This window comes from Homalodisca vitripennis, chromosome 5 (assembly GCF_021130785.1).
Source record: "Homalodisca vitripennis isolate AUS2020 chromosome 5, UT_GWSS_2.1, whole genome shotgun sequence".
NCBI lineage: Eukaryota > Metazoa > Arthropoda > Insecta > Hemiptera > Cicadellidae > Homalodisca > Homalodisca vitripennis.
Genome location: NC_060211.1, coordinates 84,130,800 through 84,150,871, shown reverse-complemented (window position 1 = coordinate 84,150,871; position 20,072 = coordinate 84,130,800). Strand labels below are relative to the sequence as shown.

General features: G+C 31.4%; 1 protein-coding gene across 1 annotated transcript in view; it reads right to left on the bottom strand.

Annotated features, from left to right (window-relative positions):
- Positions 1–432: 432 nt before the first annotated feature.
- The window catches only part of LOC124362457 (disks large 1 tumor suppressor protein-like), a 354,467-nt gene continuing 334,827 nt past the window's right edge, over positions 433–20,072 (bottom strand). Inside the window, exon 3 of the mRNA XM_046816975.1 lies at positions 433–3,771. Coding sequence (XP_046672931.1) covers positions 3,731–3,771 — 41 coding nt within the window. The 3' untranslated portion in view covers positions 433–3,730. The remainder of the gene's footprint in view (positions 3,772–20,072) is intronic.

Genomic DNA, 20,072 nt, shown 5'->3' with positions numbered 1-20,072 from the left:
AATGGGATTCCCCAAAAAATTTGAATGAATACAACAATTTAATATGAGAAAAATTCAATAAAATCCTTTTATAATATTAAAATACTACAAGTAAAATGTATTTAGTTCAATATTAGTGAACAAAAATTCTTTTAATAAAGTAATAATAAATCTTATTATTTAGTATTTTACAGTTAGAAGTTTAATGAAATTGTATATAGTGTATTAAACTATTTGCTTTAATTTACACGATGTCTTGGTTGAAAATGTTTAAAGCTTGTCTTAATGTCAACAGAGACAGCTGCATTTATAAACAAAACGCATATTTTAAATATATATGGATTCAATTTTAAAGTACATTATTATAACATTTCCCATATTATATTTTTCAGCAAAATAATACTGAAATGAGTTAAATTTTAAAGATTTATTTTGAATTTGGATTGTTCAGGACTTTGAATTTGGTTTATTGAGTAATACAATGTCATGTTCTGGAACAACGAAAATAATAAATTTTATATTGGTATTTCATAGAACACTACTTTCAATATGTGTACAGTCTGACTACTGATAACAAAAGAACAAAGCATCGCATGCAGTTAACAAACAGTAATTTCATTTGTTATTCAGACCATGCACCTTGTATTGACACAGATTGCTAGGACAGAGGCGGTGGCACTGTACAGAGAACGCAGCGTGAATAGCAAACTGGCCAAACGTAGAAATCAATGAACTAATGATGGAAAAGGGCTAGCAAGGAAAAGAAAATGTCGTCCTTTAATTTTCTAGGATACTAGGGGTTTTTCAGGGAAACAAAGTAGGAAGAAATAAAACAATAATACCAAATGCGCAATTATTTTAATCTAGGTATGTTATCAATCCAGGAAAAGGCTTTGCAGGAATCAAATAAAACCAACAGAAAATTAAAAGTATTTATTCCAAAACACAAAATAAAACAACTAAACATAATAATTGACTTACTGTGCAATAACTACTTATATTTTTAATAGAAAATGAACTTTAATGAGCTTTGCGCAGGCAATATATTAGTAGGCAGGCAACCAAAAGCACAAAATTATACAAGATGCGAAAAGATTTTACAAGCACAAGCATACTAATATCACTACAGTAACATGCTAGCAATTTGACTGGTGAGCCACTCGACATTTTTTACTTCAAAACAATTCCTTTAAGGCATTAATAAACCTTTTTTTAATGTAACTAAACCTTAACAAAATCAATGAACCAAATGAAACCTTTTTCAAAGCTAAAAATGTGCGTAAAACACAAAAATAACTACAAAGTAAGAAATCAGGTGTTTTATGGATACGTTTAACCAGTAAACAAAACTTTTTTTAAATTTAATTTTAAATAATATTTTTACATTTAAAAAACTTCAAAACAGTATAACTTACTATTGTATAACTTTTTCTATAATTTTCTCAATGTTGAAATTCAAATTTCTAAACGTCTTTTACAAGCAATAAATGGCAGAAACGAACGGAAAATGTAAATGTTACGGCGTTGTTTTATTTCGGAGTAGGAGTTTTTACAATTCCCTGCGGTTCGACATGTACTCGTCGACTGAGTAAATGCCCCAGATATTAGAAAGTGTGTTTACTGTTGTGTTCTAAGGTTCACCACGCGTCTATGTTTCAGTTGTGGACACCTATGACGTGTACTGCGTTGATTTTATCCAAAGTACAGAAACATCTCGACACATACTTGGGGTTACAATTAGGTGTGCAAGTTTGCTGAAAATATATCAAACCATTTTTATAGTTCAATTTTCTTAAAACCTAACCTCTATTGAGAATTACGAATTCGATTATGTTTCATATATGTAGGGTTGCTTCAAAGTATCATGCTTTATGAACTGTGTTAATGAACTATTCATTGAAGGAAAATCTTTTGGATCGTCCAATGATCATTTAAGAAAGTTCACTTACAAAAACATACCCCCTATAAATATCAATCATACAACATGACAAATGTTATGCTCTCCGTACAGGCGGTAACTATAATTCATTACAGCTACTTTGAAATATTTGTAATGAGAACGTTCAGGAGAAGTGGATTGATGCCAATGAATGGTTTTAATTTCTTCTTTGTGTTTACATTTAGAGAGAAGCGCGTTTTGTACCTAAAGCATTAATTCAACAAACGTGATAAATGAAATAAGATATAAACCGACTGTTTAAGTTGGTGATAAATAAAACAGACGGCCTTGGGACTGATTTATAGGGGCTTCAAACCGTTAACATTCAACTTCCTTTACAGGCATTGAAATCCATCAATAACATCAAGCAAAATAAGATTTTCAGACAACTTCCTTTCTGATACAATACATTATACAATTACGTATGATGCGTAAGCCAAAGCCTTTTAGACAAGATGGTGACAAGTTGCTGAGTACCCTTATGCAACAAAATGTAATTCACAACATTTCTATATAACAGCAACAATTGAAATAACAGTATCTCGAAAAACTAAAGTGTATCAACTTTTCTTATGTATGAACATTTTCTCGTAGCATCTTTTGTGACAATGTGTTGAAACAAATTTGAGATCTTTTTGGGCCGGAATTAGATATTTTGACATGTATTGTTTTATATTAATCGAAAGCTTTTCCATTAACGATTTCAATCCAAACTATTAATTGTAATCAGAGAAGAAATACTATCCGAAAATAGACACTATGCCAATTATAATCCTAACTATTTCACAATTGACTCATCTTGTGGAAAGAATATTTTACCTAGTAAATAAACTTGAATATGGGCTTATTTACATAGGTATATAAGAAATAAATAGAACACTTTGTATTTTGAAAACTGTATGTCATGGTGGAATTGGCTATATAGAAAACCAAAAAATGCTAAAAAGATCAATCTTACTAAAGCCATGCAAAAGCAAATAAAAGCCGACAATGCAATTAGAAACTATAGAAGATACTCAATATACAATTTAAATTACTACTAAAACAGCATTCCACATTTAAGCCTATTTAAGCAGAAAGCAAAGCACAATTAACTTTATGTTACTATGTAAATTTATTTAGTAAGAGATAATATACGATTAGTAAGGAACTGTAAGTTTTACGTCATAATTAAAGAGAGTTTAAGTGTTGTTATTGAGTTCATTACTCCTGCTGATCGCTAGTGTAACATTTACTTTTAGCTTAATTTTTATATAAACAAAAATCAACTCACTTCCAGATTTCTAATGTTAAAAGTTGACCTTTTGTGATCAAATACAAATATGTAAAATATTTAGTAAACTATTAGTTACAAAAACACTATATACTAATCCACGGTAAACTATAATTTATTAATATATACGGTATAAAGATATACTTTAAATATTTTAAAGAATCGATTATAACCCACAAGTAGAAAACTGGACGGTGATAATCTCGATACGTTAGAATCTCTTGGACGATTACCTTAAACCATACAAGATTTTTTATTCAAAAGAAGCAGTATTGTTCGACAATAAATATTTTCTCTTTAAATAACGTAAACGTAACTTTATAAATATCTGAGAAACTTTATGCATATAACTTGTTTATGATAAGAAATCGACGTTTGTCAAAATTACACAATAAACAAGTACTAGTGTACTTAAATGAACAAATGGCGTAATGAAACATTCGTGCTGATCACGACAGGAAATGTGTCTGAAATAAGCTCCCTTTCACCATCCAAAGCCAAGCCCAAATCCCAAAAACCCAGATGCAAATGGATTGATCTTACCATACAGGAACTGTAATACCGGAGAAAACAGCTTTACCTGAAACAGAGAGATTCTGTCAGATTTCAACAATTCATTATTCATTTTGTTTAGTGCATGACAACATTCAGTATGTTGTCTATCTTCAATCATTAATCTATTTAATGGATGGAAATGTACGGTATATGCATTTATATTTGTCAGAGCTTAAATCAATTGAAATAACTACCACAAAATACTTCTCAGATATTCATGTTCAGAAGAAATAGAACGGTCATTATTATTTTCACTGGTTATACATTTATTGCTTCACCCTCTTTAAACTCACAACCAGAAAGATACAAAAATAAACATTTCCCCATAAGAAAACTATATAAAGAAATGCAAAGGTAAAAAGAGATTGTAATCTTGTAAAGAGAATATCTTATTATGCAGATAACTGTTCAATATGTATGCAAGAGACAGGGTTAACTGAGGAATACAAAGCGGAACAAGTATTACGCAGGTACTAACATGGGGAAATGCGATTAATTATATTGACTCAATGGTGGGCGTGAACACTGCGCCCTTCTAACATAATTGTTCAGAACCTTGATCCAGCAATGAGCAGCCCTTAGCCACGCATAACGAGCGGTGCGGTGCCGTGAAGCAATAATTGTGTACCCAATTTAAACACTCGGAAAATACATGTAAAATTTCTCGGAACCGGAAACGTGTTATGTAAAAATTTAAACTAGAGTTATTGTCTCTCAAAGGTGTTGCTGCATATATAGATAATTATAAATTCACTGTTAAAATTCGAAGGAATATTTTTTAGTTTATTTTTATATTTAAGAAATACAGAATCTTCTAAAACCGTCCATCCACACAATCGGTTAAATAGTTTCCGATATATTTTGACTTTATATATTTTTTTTAACAGTTTAAACATGCAATGACAGTAATGTTAAACATTTATTACAAACACCTAAAGGAGTAATACTAAGATTAATATTATACGTTTGTCGATCACACAGTTAGCTAGCGTTGCTTCATATTTTGTTCAGATACACTAAGACTAAACTAAGGTGAAGGTAAAAACTTATAACAATCCTAGATTAAACACTAACATGTACCGATTACTTTTTGCGAGTATAAAACATACATAAGGCGAAAAAGATGTACATATTGTAACATTTGTCAAGGAACAATCGCACTGAGGAGGCACGTTAAACGAAATGCGTGGTTGGTTTAACTGACTGACTTTTAACTAAGAAAATTATTACACAGTAAACAACGAATAAGACCAATAAAAATTTCACCAAATCTATTGTATTATCTACATGGTAGGAAACCCGTTAATGTGTTTTCATTATACATTTTAATGATTTTTTTATCCTAACTATTTTATAGTTAAGCTGAAAGTATGCTTGTAATACTCTTCATTTATGGTATCATAAGACACAAAACAATTTGACGATGATGGCTACCTTAGTTATATCCCATTATCAGATTATACCGATTGTCCTTTTTGTAATTTCGTGTAAGAGTTTAAATTTTAAAACATCTAGTTTTCTAAACGGTTTGACAGCCAAGCCTACCAATTTATAGATGTGAGAAAGTGACCATAACCATAGACCATTTTAATTATATTAGCTCAATCGATAATGCCCAATAAAATTCATCGATATCCAGCTGTTACTGCTGGAATTACATTAATACGCCCATACTCCAGGTTTTTAGTCTTACCGTCAAAATCTTTCGCAAGCAGTTCATTTGAGGCGCGGACAGAAATAAAAATATAAATCCCAGGCCACCTGCAGAAAATACCAATGATACGTCATATCTTCCTGCCGCGAGAATTCGGATGTCCAGAAAATGTATTAGAAATGCGGAGGAGGAATTAAAAATGAACCACGTGATTGTTGGAACCAATGAAATTAAAATGAAGTAGACTGAGTAACACCCATTCTAGGATGGCGAAATTTGATCCGAAAGAAAAGTCAGTCTACGCTCAAACTTTCGAGACGAAAGGACAGTACCACGGGTCACCAAACTGTTGGTGTTGTCCGGTGTTAAAGTCGTAGCTAGAACGGCCGTGTGTAAGGATAGTGCATGTAAAGAACCTTTGGTTACCCGAGTACAAATTGTAAGTGGAGAGAGAATTGTCGAATGCCGAATTTTGACTTGTAATTACAGAACAATCGAGGTGAATTGAGTAGCTTCGATATTATATTATTGGCTAAACGAACTATCCTTAATTAACGGTTTCGTCGTTTCCTATTTGTGGGCCTTCTTCACACCTGAGATTTGTCACTAGAGTTTACCAAGGAATCTGGCTCCAGTGACTCACTATTAAGTTAAGTTCGACTTATTTGATTTTGAATAAGTTGCAATTGATATTACTAAGCTGATTATTATTTCACAGGGATAAATAAGATTCATTAAAATAATATTGTAACTTAATAGCTATACACGAGTTTTAGTATTTTTTAAATTGTTTTTCTGTTAATAAAAGAAAACAAATATTATAAAACTGTCACTCTGATTTTCACACATAATTTCCTATAGCAATAACTAAATGAGCTAGTCGGCAAATTATTAATTAATAAATTAAGTAACAAAGAGGGGACAGAAACGTACAGTCGGTTTCTGAATATTTTAAGTGCACACTTATGTGAAACTTGTAGCTGACATCTACCAATCAATACAATAAATTAATATAACAGAAAGTTTCCTTTTTTACCCTATAATTAAATGTAAATTCAATTGATAATATACACAATAAACCAAAAACACGAACGATACTGTTCTACACATATACATTACAACGCAACAATAAACTAATCCCATCGTTATTATCAGAGAACGGCAACAATATTTCTGGACCGTCATTACACATCTTTAGGGATTTACAAACACAGTTTTTAATTAAAAACCTTTCATAAACAGCTTCAAAGCTTTAATTACTCGCCATAGGATGAAAAGATAATGTCATATTTTCGAATACACTTTATTATGCGTTTACTGTTTTAAAAAGTTTGAGTTTGAAGACCAAATAAATCATGGAACTAAATCAGGAGCGAATATTTAAACATTTAATTAATACTGATTAGTGCTTTGTTTAATACCACTTGCGAATTAAAAACGAGTGAAACAATTATAATAACATAGGGTAGATATGATAATTGTTTAACTAGAAATTCTGTACAAAGTGGTAACTACTAAATGTAATATCGATCTAACTCCTATCAAAGGTTATCAATTTGAGACCATTGCATTGCAAATATAATAGTAATTTAAAAACTATTATTAAAATCGGTCACCTTCCTAGAATGCAATAACTATTAATATCCTAGACATAGGTATTCTTTATTGACTGAACATTCATACAAAATATAAAAACTGCATCCGGTCACTGTTCAGCAAACAAAATTCACTGAAAAACAAAGAACGTCTGTAAGGACTTGCTTTTGTATGATTTTTAGCCAAATTATATATATAAATTACATTTTGCATGAAAGATACTCTTCAAAAAAGTACAACAGAACTAACTGGAAGTAACTTCCTAAAGCACACTTTCAAATAGTCCGGATAACACTGAAGGCTCGATAGGCCTTTACAACGTTTATTACTTCGAAGGTATTGAAAGACTATTTCAGAAGAAACCGTCAGTATCAACATCAGAAAGGAAAAACAATTTCCGCTTCAAACACATGAGATCGAGTAATGAAATTTCCTTGGTTCCTCTGGCAAATCTCTAATCACACACAAATTAACTCTCAATTTTGTTACAGCTAGTATTTCGACCCTCATACTACTCATATAACAACAGCTCATATAGGTATAAATAGGACAGGAAAATTGATAAGGAGAACACCACTTTTTCAAACACAACCCATTTCAATACACCGAAACATGGTTATGTTAAGTAGAGTACTAACAACGTAATAAAAACTAAACTCTAATAAAATAAAATAAAAACTCTATTATTTGAAACTAGCTCTCTTTATAAGAAGTAATAGCATTCTTACGTCAATGCAACGTTATTGTCCTTACTTATAGATTGTATAGGCTTAGAAAGCTCAGTAAAAATACCATATAATTACTTGCTAATTTATGATGTATAAAAATACCAATATGGTAACTTTGATACAACGAGATACTTGTTTTGCGAAGACTGGCTGAAATACAGGTCTTAGGAAAAGAAATTATCCCATATTTTTGGGAAACCCCTCATTGCACTTAGTCCTAATTGTACTTCACTTTGCACTGCTTCCGGAGTGACAGAATAGGTTACGGCCCGTCTCCTCTTGACATCCCATGAGGAGACAATCCAGGCACGTAACCTTGGAAGAAGGGAAGGATAACTCTATTCCAACATCTTCCAGCCAAAACGGGCAGGAGAATCCCTCATGTTTAAGATTGATAACATCTTTAACATTACATGAGCCCCATCCACCTCAATAGTCACCTACAACAGTAAAATAAACAAATCGACCATATTTGTTTACCCTACTCTCATTTAAATTTGCAGTTAGTAATCTGTTGTTGGGCTACCCTGATTTAAATAGCATTTTGTTGCTTAGTAAAGGTTCTGCTGGCAGGTATAAACTAGCTAGAAGTGGGCTGTGTCTCATAACTGGTCCCATAAACTATTTTGGGTCCAAATATAGCTCTTGCGCGAGTCATTCATAGATATGTATCATGCACTACGTTACACACATAACTATATACAATACAAGTATGTCTCAGTACAAATGCTCACGACACACAATTACACATCACGATCAACAGAGACACAGACAAAGCTCCTAAGTGTGTCACTCTCGCTACATTTGCATTATACCACTGAGTGAAGGGATTCTCGGATTGTAATTACATACAACCTTCATTTCTAATTAAAACTATGCAAAATACGTGTATTTAGTATTTTAATAAATCACATAGGGACTCACTGTATTTATAATACAATTTTATAAATAGGATATTGCCTATTTCATGTTTATACGGCATAATTAATTTAATGTTACCAAAATGAGCATTACAAAAGGACTTGGACATCACGGTACATTGTACGATATCTATTTTTATGGAATAGTCCCATAAGTCGTATTACATGAAACGTATAGGGAAAGTGCACTGCAAAATTATTGCATAGTTAATAGAAACATATAGAAAGAAAATAGCTAAAATGTCAAAATTGTAGTGTTTAAATTAAAATAATGTAAGCTACAAAGAAGTTAGTGACTTTTTTATTACGTTCTTTATTTTGATTTTACTCACGCCAATTTTAACTAAATTAAAGGCTAGAGCACTAAAGAAAAACTAAAAAGTACTAAAAGTTATCCAAGTCTTTTAGACTTTAGTTTTTCATAATGTTTATTATACTTTTTTTATTCACTTCGGATATTTAAATATTTGATTTTAACTAACAAAGCATCAAACTGTTTTATTTCAACAAATTGTATTTCTGCCGATTCCTTTGTTGATGAAAAAACTGTTGATCTACTTACGACCAGCGCTTGTAATAGCGCTGGTCACTTGGGCCCAACACACGTAAAACCCCAAACGCTCAGTCATTGTTCTCTCCGAAACATTTTGTGCCCTCAAATGATTTTTACTGAGAACTATTTCATTGAGCTGTGCAACGCCAATGCAGCACCACATTTCTTATATTGATTGGTCTATTTATAAAGACAGCAAATTATATCAATCAGAATTAATTTTTCGGACAATAGAGCAATGCGAGACAATAATTGTCTGAAGACTATTTCAATATATTATTTTCTTCTTTCAAAACTCTGTAGGAGGAAAAGGTTTGTTTTAATAAAAAAAATTGTTATCTGTAAATTCGTTAAAAATGTCCAAAACCGGTGCATGAAGGGGTCAATCATAACTACGTCCCTATCACGCCAACACTCAATCAATCACCTTGTCTAACGAATATTTTCTTCTTTGTTGAACTTATTGTTCCCCAGGCTTCCACGGTGCGTACTTGTTTCTCACGGATGACCCTACCATTTCTTTGACGAGAACGTTTTCTCTTGAAAGCGTAAACGAAATTATTCGGAAAGTTCCCACTACCAACAAATCAATTTAACTAATGTGTATACTGTCTGATAAGCACTGCTTATCTGGAGAGTGCATGTCCCTACATCTGGTAAGGTTTTTTCCAAATTTAAAAAGCACAGAGTACACGACAGATACGTTGAACCACTGCTTAGTCTTCGCAGGTGGTCAGAAGCAGTTTCTAAACTTCTGCTACTATTACACATCTACTATTGTGCCACTTGTCGCGAAATTTAAAATCTATCCTCGAGTTCATTTAATAATCTAAGTGTCTTATGGATAGATAGAAAAATATTCAAACAGAAAAAATGTTTTTACATCCATCCCTCCCACCAGGCATACAAAAGACAAGTTGTATCACCTTATGTACCATCATAAAACTGATTCTTTTCTATGTAGAAATAATCAAAGTGTAATGAATAAAAATGTCATAGGTAATAATCTTACATGATTGTATTCTGTGTGATTACGAATTTGTTTACGTTTCTATTTTCTTGTTGCCATCACGGTTACCTATAGAATCAACATAAACATATTTGCTAAATCTCAGCATATTCTCAGTGAGACGTGCTCCATAATCGAACTTAGTGTTGCATATATAAAAATGTCACAGGTAATAATATTACATGATTGTATTCTGTGTGATTACGAATTTGTTTACGTTTCTATTTTCTTGTTGCCATCACGGTTACCTATAGAATCAACATAAACATATTTGCTAAATCTCAGCATATTCTCAGTGAGACGTGCTCCATAATCGAACTTAGTGTTGCATATATAAAAAATGTCACAGGTAATAATATTACATGATTGTATTCTGTGTGATTACGAATTTGTTTACGTTTCTATTTTCTTGTTGCCATCACGGTTACCTATAGAATCAACATAAACATATTTGCTAAATCTCAGCATATTCTCAGTGAGACGTGCTCCATAATCGAACTTAGTGTTGCATATATAAAAATGTCACAGGTAATAATATTACATGATTGTATTCTGTGTGATTACGAATTTGTTTACGTTTCTATTTTCTTGTTGCCATCACGGTTACCTATAGAATCAACATAAACATATTTGCTAAATCTCAGCATATTCTAAGTGAGACGTGCTCCATAATCGAACTTAGTGTTGCATATATAAAATTGTCACAGGTAATAATATTACATGATTGTATTCTGTTTGATTACGAATTTATTTACGTTTCTATTTTCTTGTTGCCATCACGGTTACCTATAGAATCAACATAAACATATTTGCTAAATCTCAGCATATTCTCAGTGAGACGTGCTCCATAATCGAACTTAGTGTTGCATATATAAAAATGTCACAGGTAATAATATTACATGATTGTATTCTGTGTGATTACGAATTTATTTACGTTTCTATTTTCTTGTTGCCATCACGGTTACCTATAGAATCAACATAAACATATTTGCTAAATCTCAGCATATTCTCAGTGAGACGTGCTCCATAATCGAACTTAGTGTTGCATATATAAAAATGTCACAGGTAATAATATTACATGATTGTATTCTGTGTGATTACGAATTTATTTACGTTTCTATTTTCTTGTTGCCATCACGGTTACCTATAGAATCAACATAAACATATTTGCTGAATCTCAGCATATTCTCAGTGAGACGTGCTCCATAATCGAACTTAGTGTTGCATATATAAAAATTATGCTTGATGTAAATTTAGGTAGATATATTAGTTTGATTACAATAATTCCGTTGACGCTCGGCTCAAAATTGATTTTTTTAACTTAGAATAAGAAACATGTTTTATTTGGAAGTAATTTTAAACAAAAAGTTGTAATACTTTTAACTCAAGCATGTCAGAAGTCGAACAAATTAAATTGTAGGAAACATATCTAGGTAGTAACGGCCTTCCCTTGTTCCTTAATTACACAGTTAAATCTTGTAGCTAATGGAGTACGTGTAGACGGAACATGTGAGCATAGTATTTCGTTAGCAGTAATCTTATTACGCGTTATAAAACTGATTAAACTGTTTCGCTTTTATTAAACTTTAATAACGGTATATGCGTTTTGGATTTGTATTTATTTACACATTTCGTGATTTAAAAAAATAAACACTATAAGATTTTATACGTGAAAATTAGGTCCTAAATACAAGCCACGCATAACTGAATATGAATTTGTTTTCTTATGTAAGAATTATTCCGATGATAATAACTGGATGACACAGCTTCTCGCAGTTCTTTTAACTACAATACAACTTTATAGGAAAATCAATTAACCTGATAACGCGAAAAGAAATTGACAAAGCTCTAACTAATTAAAAGTCCACTTTAAATCTAACTGGAAAATTGGAAAAGCGTACTTAAACAAAGCAACCGAGTGTTCATATCGTCATAATTCAAATTAAATTATGTTTACTCTCTTGAACAAGTAGTGCAGGGTTTCGTTATCAAAGATTCAATTAAGATAAGTAATGGGATGTTTGAAGAGAATAAAGTGGCAATTCCTGGAATAGGTACAATAAGGTGATCAGATTATTGGGAAATTATAATCCAATTTTGTTAGTTGCATATTAAATATTGCAAAAACCCTACTTAACTTGTTTTAAGCAAGTAATATAGTATCGACAATATGGAGGTTTAAGGCGATTGTTATATGTATGTTCCTTAAAGATGGAAAAACAATCTTTCTGCTCTGACCGGAGATTTTTTTTTTCAACTCAACTATCCAGTAAAACGAATTGCGTCACGTCACATCATGGCCATTATATTTTGGCCACTGTCCCATCTAAAATGCACAAAACTTATTTTAACAATGTAGACTTATTCAGGAATTGAGAAATCAGGATTACTTTGACAAACCTTATAATTGAATTAACATTTATTTTAATTTCCTTCTATGCCTAAATACTGAAATATATAATAAAGTTAACAACAACAGATGAAAAACCTTTAAAAATAAAACACCTCAATGAAACTATACAAATGTTCTTTTGCGAAGTGATCTGGCAAGGAAAATTACATGAGCAGAGAGTTTGGAATACCTCATAGTTAACAGTACAAATCTGTTACCGGTTTTGTGTATAAAATATATCACATTCACGTTTTTATAATTATAGGCCATTCTAAATCGACCTTAAAGTCGCATTAAATTAATTAAGTTTTAATTTTTTAGTTACACAATTCTGATATTGTTTTATCGGTTATTGCCATATTAGATTTCCTAATCAAAACTATGGCCCAATAATAAACTATTTCAAATAATACAATTCTACATTGTGATTCTTACAACACATAAATTGTTAAAAGTTAAACATACTATGGTATGAACACAAATAATATAGGTCACATAATATGATATAAAATTAACGTAAACAGAATTAATCACATGCTATTTTTAAAATTGGATAGTTGTTACAAATAAAACATCTTATCAGCCTAAAAACTTTACAGGATTGTATCCTTTTTAAAAGATTCAGGTTGTAAGTTTCATGTTATAATTATTGTAATCCTCATATATGAATATAATGAAAAGATATTAATTTGAGATGATACACTTTTTTAAAACCGAAATTAATCAGATTACTCGTAATTATATAAATTATTGGAATAAAAGTGTATGGTATAAAACTAAAATGTGTGCAACTGAAATGTTCATCGTAACAAAAAACCGCAGTGTAACACACTTGTATTATTTTTAGAGTTAAACAATCAGATAAGAGACTGTAGCCTCAAGCTTGTCATTTCTTGCTCTTCCTACTTTACACCAGGCTGTCTGGGTCAACGTAACTTCTGCGGGCTTTACTTGTTTTATTACAGGTTTAGTGCAAAAACCCTGACCAAGGAATTGCAGAATGGCAGTTTAATTTTCAATCAACCAAATCGACTAACCGAATATTTTTAATTTAATGACACTGTGATGTGCATTAGGATCAAAATGAAAAATATCCAACTCCACTTTGTTGTATGCAAATTTAGTATTGTCAACATTTGAATGTTTTGATGTGTACACTTGTAAAAAGTTCTATTAGCGAGATCTTTAAAGCTCTACACTGTACAATAAACTCGAATATTCTCTTATTTACTTTGAGCAAATACGCTAAAACAGTTTTCTGTTTAGAAGTTACTGCAGTGTTAGGACAGCACTCCAAGTACTTTGTCGCGCTGTATTCGTATACGTCGCAGGTGGACTGCCTGGGCTGGTTTCCTTACGTTGTTGTTCACAGTTAAACTATTACCAACTAATACATAACACTTTACTTTCTTTCTTTAAAATAGAACTCATTTAAAAATAATAAATGCATGTTACAAAATAGTAATTACTATGATTTAAAAATTATTTCGCATTTTATAATTATTATACACATTTAATATCTTCCGATTAAGCGAGATAGGGAGTTTTCAAAACCAGTGCGATGTAGCCCTGATTGGTTTTCGAAATAGGGATAGGCTTTTATTTTAACCAAAGAGACTAAAATTGTCCATGTAAAATACAAACGGCCCCGTAATTTTTATGTAACTGAGCAAAACACACACACACACACACACACACACACACACACACACACACAAACTTGATTAGTTTTTTATACAATAGTTTAGTTGTACAGTGCTTTTTTAACCAAGGAGGCTCGGCTTAAGGGCCATATCAGTTTTCCATACATCCACCATGGATGTTTTATGAAGGAATTTGACATAATTTGCTATGAAAGGACAGCAACGATGTTTTATGGCATGAATGTTTATCAAAAACAACATACGGCGAACAATTTTTCTTTTGACTCGTGGTTTTAAAATAAGACAGAGTGGGTGGTAAACAATGAGCACTTAAACGTTTAGGTTAAAAAGCCGTTGCGAGGTATCTCTAAAGATCCATCTAAATTAGTCAATACTGGTTCAGTTGAATATTCTTGGTGCAATTGAAAAAAGTAAAATAAATAGTAACTATAAAACTGCAATGATCCATCATTATTTATTGATTTGAGAGAAGTCTTTCGAAACCAAAGGTTGTGAAGTCGCCAGACGATTACTCGTATGTTAGAAAAGTGTTGGTTTAAAAAATTAATTACTAGTTTAGGTTATAGCATTAATAAAATAATATAACAAATCAATTAGTTTATGGAAGAATTATAATTCTAATTCATTTAGCAAGCATTTTACATGTTAAATGTATAACTAGCGAAGCACGTACAGGGCAGGTCAACAGCATATCACCTACCTACTCTTCAACTAGCAAAACTGCTGCATGGCGGCATATTTATACATTTGTTGAAGTGTATTTTTGGGATATATATATTTATATAATTGAGAAACATTTAATTATAGCTTGCGATGTGTTTTTAAAGCACGAAATAACTGTACATAAAAATACAAATAAAAATGTAAACCAACTAAAATGTTATTCTGAAATTGATAAAAATAAGTATTATTAACAGAACAATATTTTTTCTCATTTATATGATTAGTATTTAATAAGTAACAGTGTATGCTATTAATTAATTCTCTCTGGTGACACTTAATTTAACACCTTACATTATCAACAATCGACGGATAATTTCCTACCACTTGAGGCGTAGAGGGAGGATGTTAAATGACGTACATTAATCGGCGTGGACTGACGAGTGAGTCAGACAGAGTGAGTCATCTACCACGGCACCAACAGCCGGCCGCACAATCGAAATGCTCGGTTTCACCAATGCTTTGAGATGATCACTCAATCGTCTTGACGCTCTAGTGTCCCGTGCTAATTTAGTTTCGAAAAGTTTTGATCACGGACGTAGTAATTAAAAACATTAAACAATATATTTCGGCTTAAGCAGGTTTCCACTTGGATTGTATATCCAAATTGTATCTCCAAGATGTATTTTTGAGTTTTTGACGAAAGCTGATGCTGTCGACATTTATTCATAGTTTTTTTATTAATTATTTGCTTTATTCCATGATTAACCATATATTCTACGATTTTAATCGTGAAAAGGGGGCAGATTCCAGTTCTAAAAACGTTGTGTTGCTATTGTACCACATAACGAGGCAAATGTCAGCAGTCTTGTTAGCCTTTCAAAATGCTGTTCTAATATTCTTGTTATTTCTCAGGTGAACCATGGAAATAAAAAAAAAATTTTTTTATAATTACACTTTAATATGGCTACAAAATTAACACGTGACACATTAATATCGTGTGCTCAAAGAGAGATTGATGAAGTCCGTATGCGTTAATCTTCACAAATTCAAAGTTCCTCTAATGTATAACAAATCACGTAAACGAGAACGTTAATCACAGCGAATAACGAGTCGGGCAATCTGTCTGCCGAGTCTTCTTAATTGTTTCGTGATTTCAACTCAATTAATCATGTAAAAAAGCATTTGTTGAAAATGAGCAGCATAAAAGTATTGTGTAAAATTCAGACGACGTCTACAAATTTACAGTGATTACAATTAGCTGCATGTAGGGCACATCGACAATTAATGACATTGAAAGAGGTACATATTTATAGAATTTTAAAGGGCTAAAGTTAAAATAGACTACCTTAAATGTTACTAATTTTTATTACTATTCTTGGATAATAATACCAATCAATTGCAATCCTATTGATTATTTAGTATTATTAATGTGAAACAAGAACCGTTGGAATTGTAATGAAATTGCTCAAATTGTTGGTATCCAGTACATATTTTATAAATATAGGGATTTCTTTGTTATTTAACTTCAAATATTTTTAACATGCGCTATTTTGTTAATATTAAATAAAATAGGTAACACAATTATATTTTTTCCACTTATCTACTCAAACACTCGAAGTTTGAAAAATGTCTAATGCCGCCATTTTGAAATATAAAATGATAATAAGTATTTTATTTTTCTTTATTTTCCCTATAATCAGTTTGACATAACAACCAGGTTACATTTTATTTGTTCCAACGGGCTTGAGATACGAGTTATAAAATCAAAAACGCATGGCAGTCCCACTCTAAACGAAGCAAATTAGGACATATGTACTTATAACTGTTTTGCTTAGTTTTGTGTCTACTATCACATCCTGAAGTTGTGCCAACCTCTCGCGAAACAATCTGTTCATTAATTTACATATTTTTACGTTAACCATGGAAAAATACACGGCAATTCGTTAAGTTAACACGTCCAATATATTTGAGCAGTCAAACTCATCCTCGTCCAACTCAAAACTTCGAGGCTTAGTAACGAAATAAAAACTTACTTATTTCGTTGAAACATTGTCAGATAATAACTCCCTGCCCACTCAGATAATACTCTCACTAGTTGTGTGCTTTCAAACGTAAATAGCTCAGTACGTACTAGCGAGCGCCATTTCTATAATTTATATTTATTTCGATTTACTCCCTTTTTATATTATTTTCTGTTGCTGATGTTAGAAATGTTTAAAAAAGTAAATACTATAACTTTCGCAACTAAAATTGTTTCCAGATCAACAATACAATCACTCGCAGACAAAAAGTCAGTTTCAAAGAGATCGAACTCAATGCCAAAAGGGAGATTGCAATAAGACAATTGAAACCATTGAGACTTTGGGCATCTTTTTTATTCGCCATTTCATTGTTATGGTCAGTATACTATCTAACTGTGTGTTACTATTACTTAACACCTAGCTGTGACCTCAAGTTCAGGTTCACACTGCTTTCCATTGTCTTTGCCTTTGGTTTACTAAAATTTAAGTCTCTGAAAAATATGCAGTAATATAAGAAGGTAATTGAGTTTTACACCAGCCTTTAGTGCATTCGTAGATTGAGTAACGTACACAGCTGCCATGTGATATACCACACTCGTTGATTGAAGTTCTGCATTTTGCCGCAAACACCGTAACTCACTTCAACCTAGAGCAATGTCGATATCAGTAATGTGGACTGCTATAAAGAAACTTAAACTGAGCTCTTTAAAATGTGTTTCCGGCAAACTTGCAGAGATATATCAATCTCAGCCTTGCATAACCTTACCCGTAAGAAAATACCTTATGTTATAATTAGCTAAAGCACAGAACAATCCTTGCTTCTTATGATACTAATACTAATTCCTGGTGTTCTCTTCATAATTTGGAGTTACTTACATCGATTTATTTGTTATTTTAGTTAAAACTGCAAAATGCTTTACAATAACACATTTAGACTCTGATTCTGAGTAAAAAATGTCACAAGTAATCGGTGAAAAGAGCGTTGATATCAACAGAGAAACGCTTTAAAGGAAACAAGGGTATGTTAAGGTTTACGTCAGTCATCACTTGGCGCATAAACTGACATGCAAAATATGCCCTCCGGCTGAAAATATCGTAGAAAAGGAGTTTTAGGCTACAACGTGACATGCTCATAAACACGTTGAACTTTAACGTTGATATACATCTACATATACCTAAGCTAAGTGATCTCTACCTCCCTGGCTATAGTCATTTTAGTTGACATTTTATAAGAATAGTAAATGTACTTAGATTTACTATAATATTAGTGGAAATGTCAAGTAATAAATGAATTAAATTACCAATGGTTCTTTTTCGCCTTTATACGAGTATAATTTTTGCCGCAAGATTAGTTTAGGGGTTGACATAACTACGGACATTCGCAATCGTTAGGAAATGTGGTCCATTAGAAGAAAAATGACGCGACGTGTCCAGGAATAAACATGCAAAAAGTACACACACACTGAACTTGTTACAGGCAACATTCAAATTTTTCAACTGTTTTCCCTGAAGTTGTTGAGTGATTCAAGACTTCACTTCGTTCAACCGCTAATTAAATAACCTTTTAGTGACATGTTTCTATTTTGAGTATGTTGAAGCACATTTAAATTATATACTGTTACAAACAATTTTGTGAAATTTTACATCAAACGACTTAACGATTCAGTTTAAAGCTTACACGGACGTAGTGGTATATCAGAAGACGTACGCTTACCAATAGTACTCCGTGTATTGTCTTATTAAAAGATACTGAAACAAATGCCACATGATTTGAATACTAAACTAATGAAATTAAAAAAAGGTTTTTACTTGTTAACTTATTCCACGATATAGTCCATTCCATAGAGTATTACCTAAAAGAAAATAAATCAGCAACATTTCAAGAGTTTCAACAAACTTAATATATTAATAATATGATCTAGTCATCATTGCACGCATCCAATTAGATGGTAATGATACTTAAGGAATATTAGATAAGTTGGCCTTCTGGTAATAGTTTAAAACAATTAATTCGTTACATAAAAAAATTGTCATTCCCTAATTTATTATAAATGTGTTTTTATTTGCCAATAAAATAATGCTAGTTTTGATATTGTTTTTTTTTTTAAAGATTTTTAGTATTTTAGATTGGTTCACATAAAAAATCAGTAAAAACTTAGTATGAAAAACTTCTACCCACTTATGTTTGTCATACACATATCACCATTATTTGTTAATACCGTTAGAATACTTAAAAACTACAACCTTTTTTCTAATATTTTTTTAATGAAAACTCACAATTATCAAATAATTTTAATATTTTCATACAAGGCCTTTCGACATTAAAGATGCACGCGTCAGGTGTGAATCAACAACTCGACATAGTATAAGTATTTTAAAATTTATTTTAAATGATTGTGAATTTTGAATCGGTCCTAAATCATTGTTAAATTTTTTTGATTTTTTTATGTATAATGCGTCAAGTTCTTTTTGTTTATGGATTTGGTTTAATAATGTAGAGTTTTTAAATAAAACATAATACATTTTTGTTAAAACGGTTCGGTTAGTTTTTAAACTTGTATATTAGCTCCATTACAGTTTTAATTTAAATAGATATTTATTTCAGAAGTAACACGAATAAATCAGTACACCTGAATAGAATTGCTGTGCTTTAATTTATATCGTCCGTAACTACCCATATTCCGTTGGCCTTAAAAGGTAAAAAATGTTTCTATAAAATATGATCAGTTTTTTTATCGGTTTACGTGTGCGTATTAAAATCACAATTTAGCAAAAACACGAAATGTGCTGTCTGGACTTATTCATATACTACACTGCATACAAACATGTAACAGAGAGTTCACACAAAGATTCATGGCATGCTAAAACTAATTCAAGCTAAAGAGTTGACAAAGCACGAAAGAATTTGCAATGAAAACAAAAGAAATGGTGCATACAAAACACTACCACTGGCAGTTTAAGTCTATTCTTCAAAATTATAATACACATATATATTCTACAGTTTTAATTGGAAACGTAACAAAAAACTGTAAACAATCAGTCTCTGTACATGTCAGATCATAATTGACGATGAAGAGCTAAACATTAAATAAACTAAAATTAGAAAATAATTATAGCTATTATTCA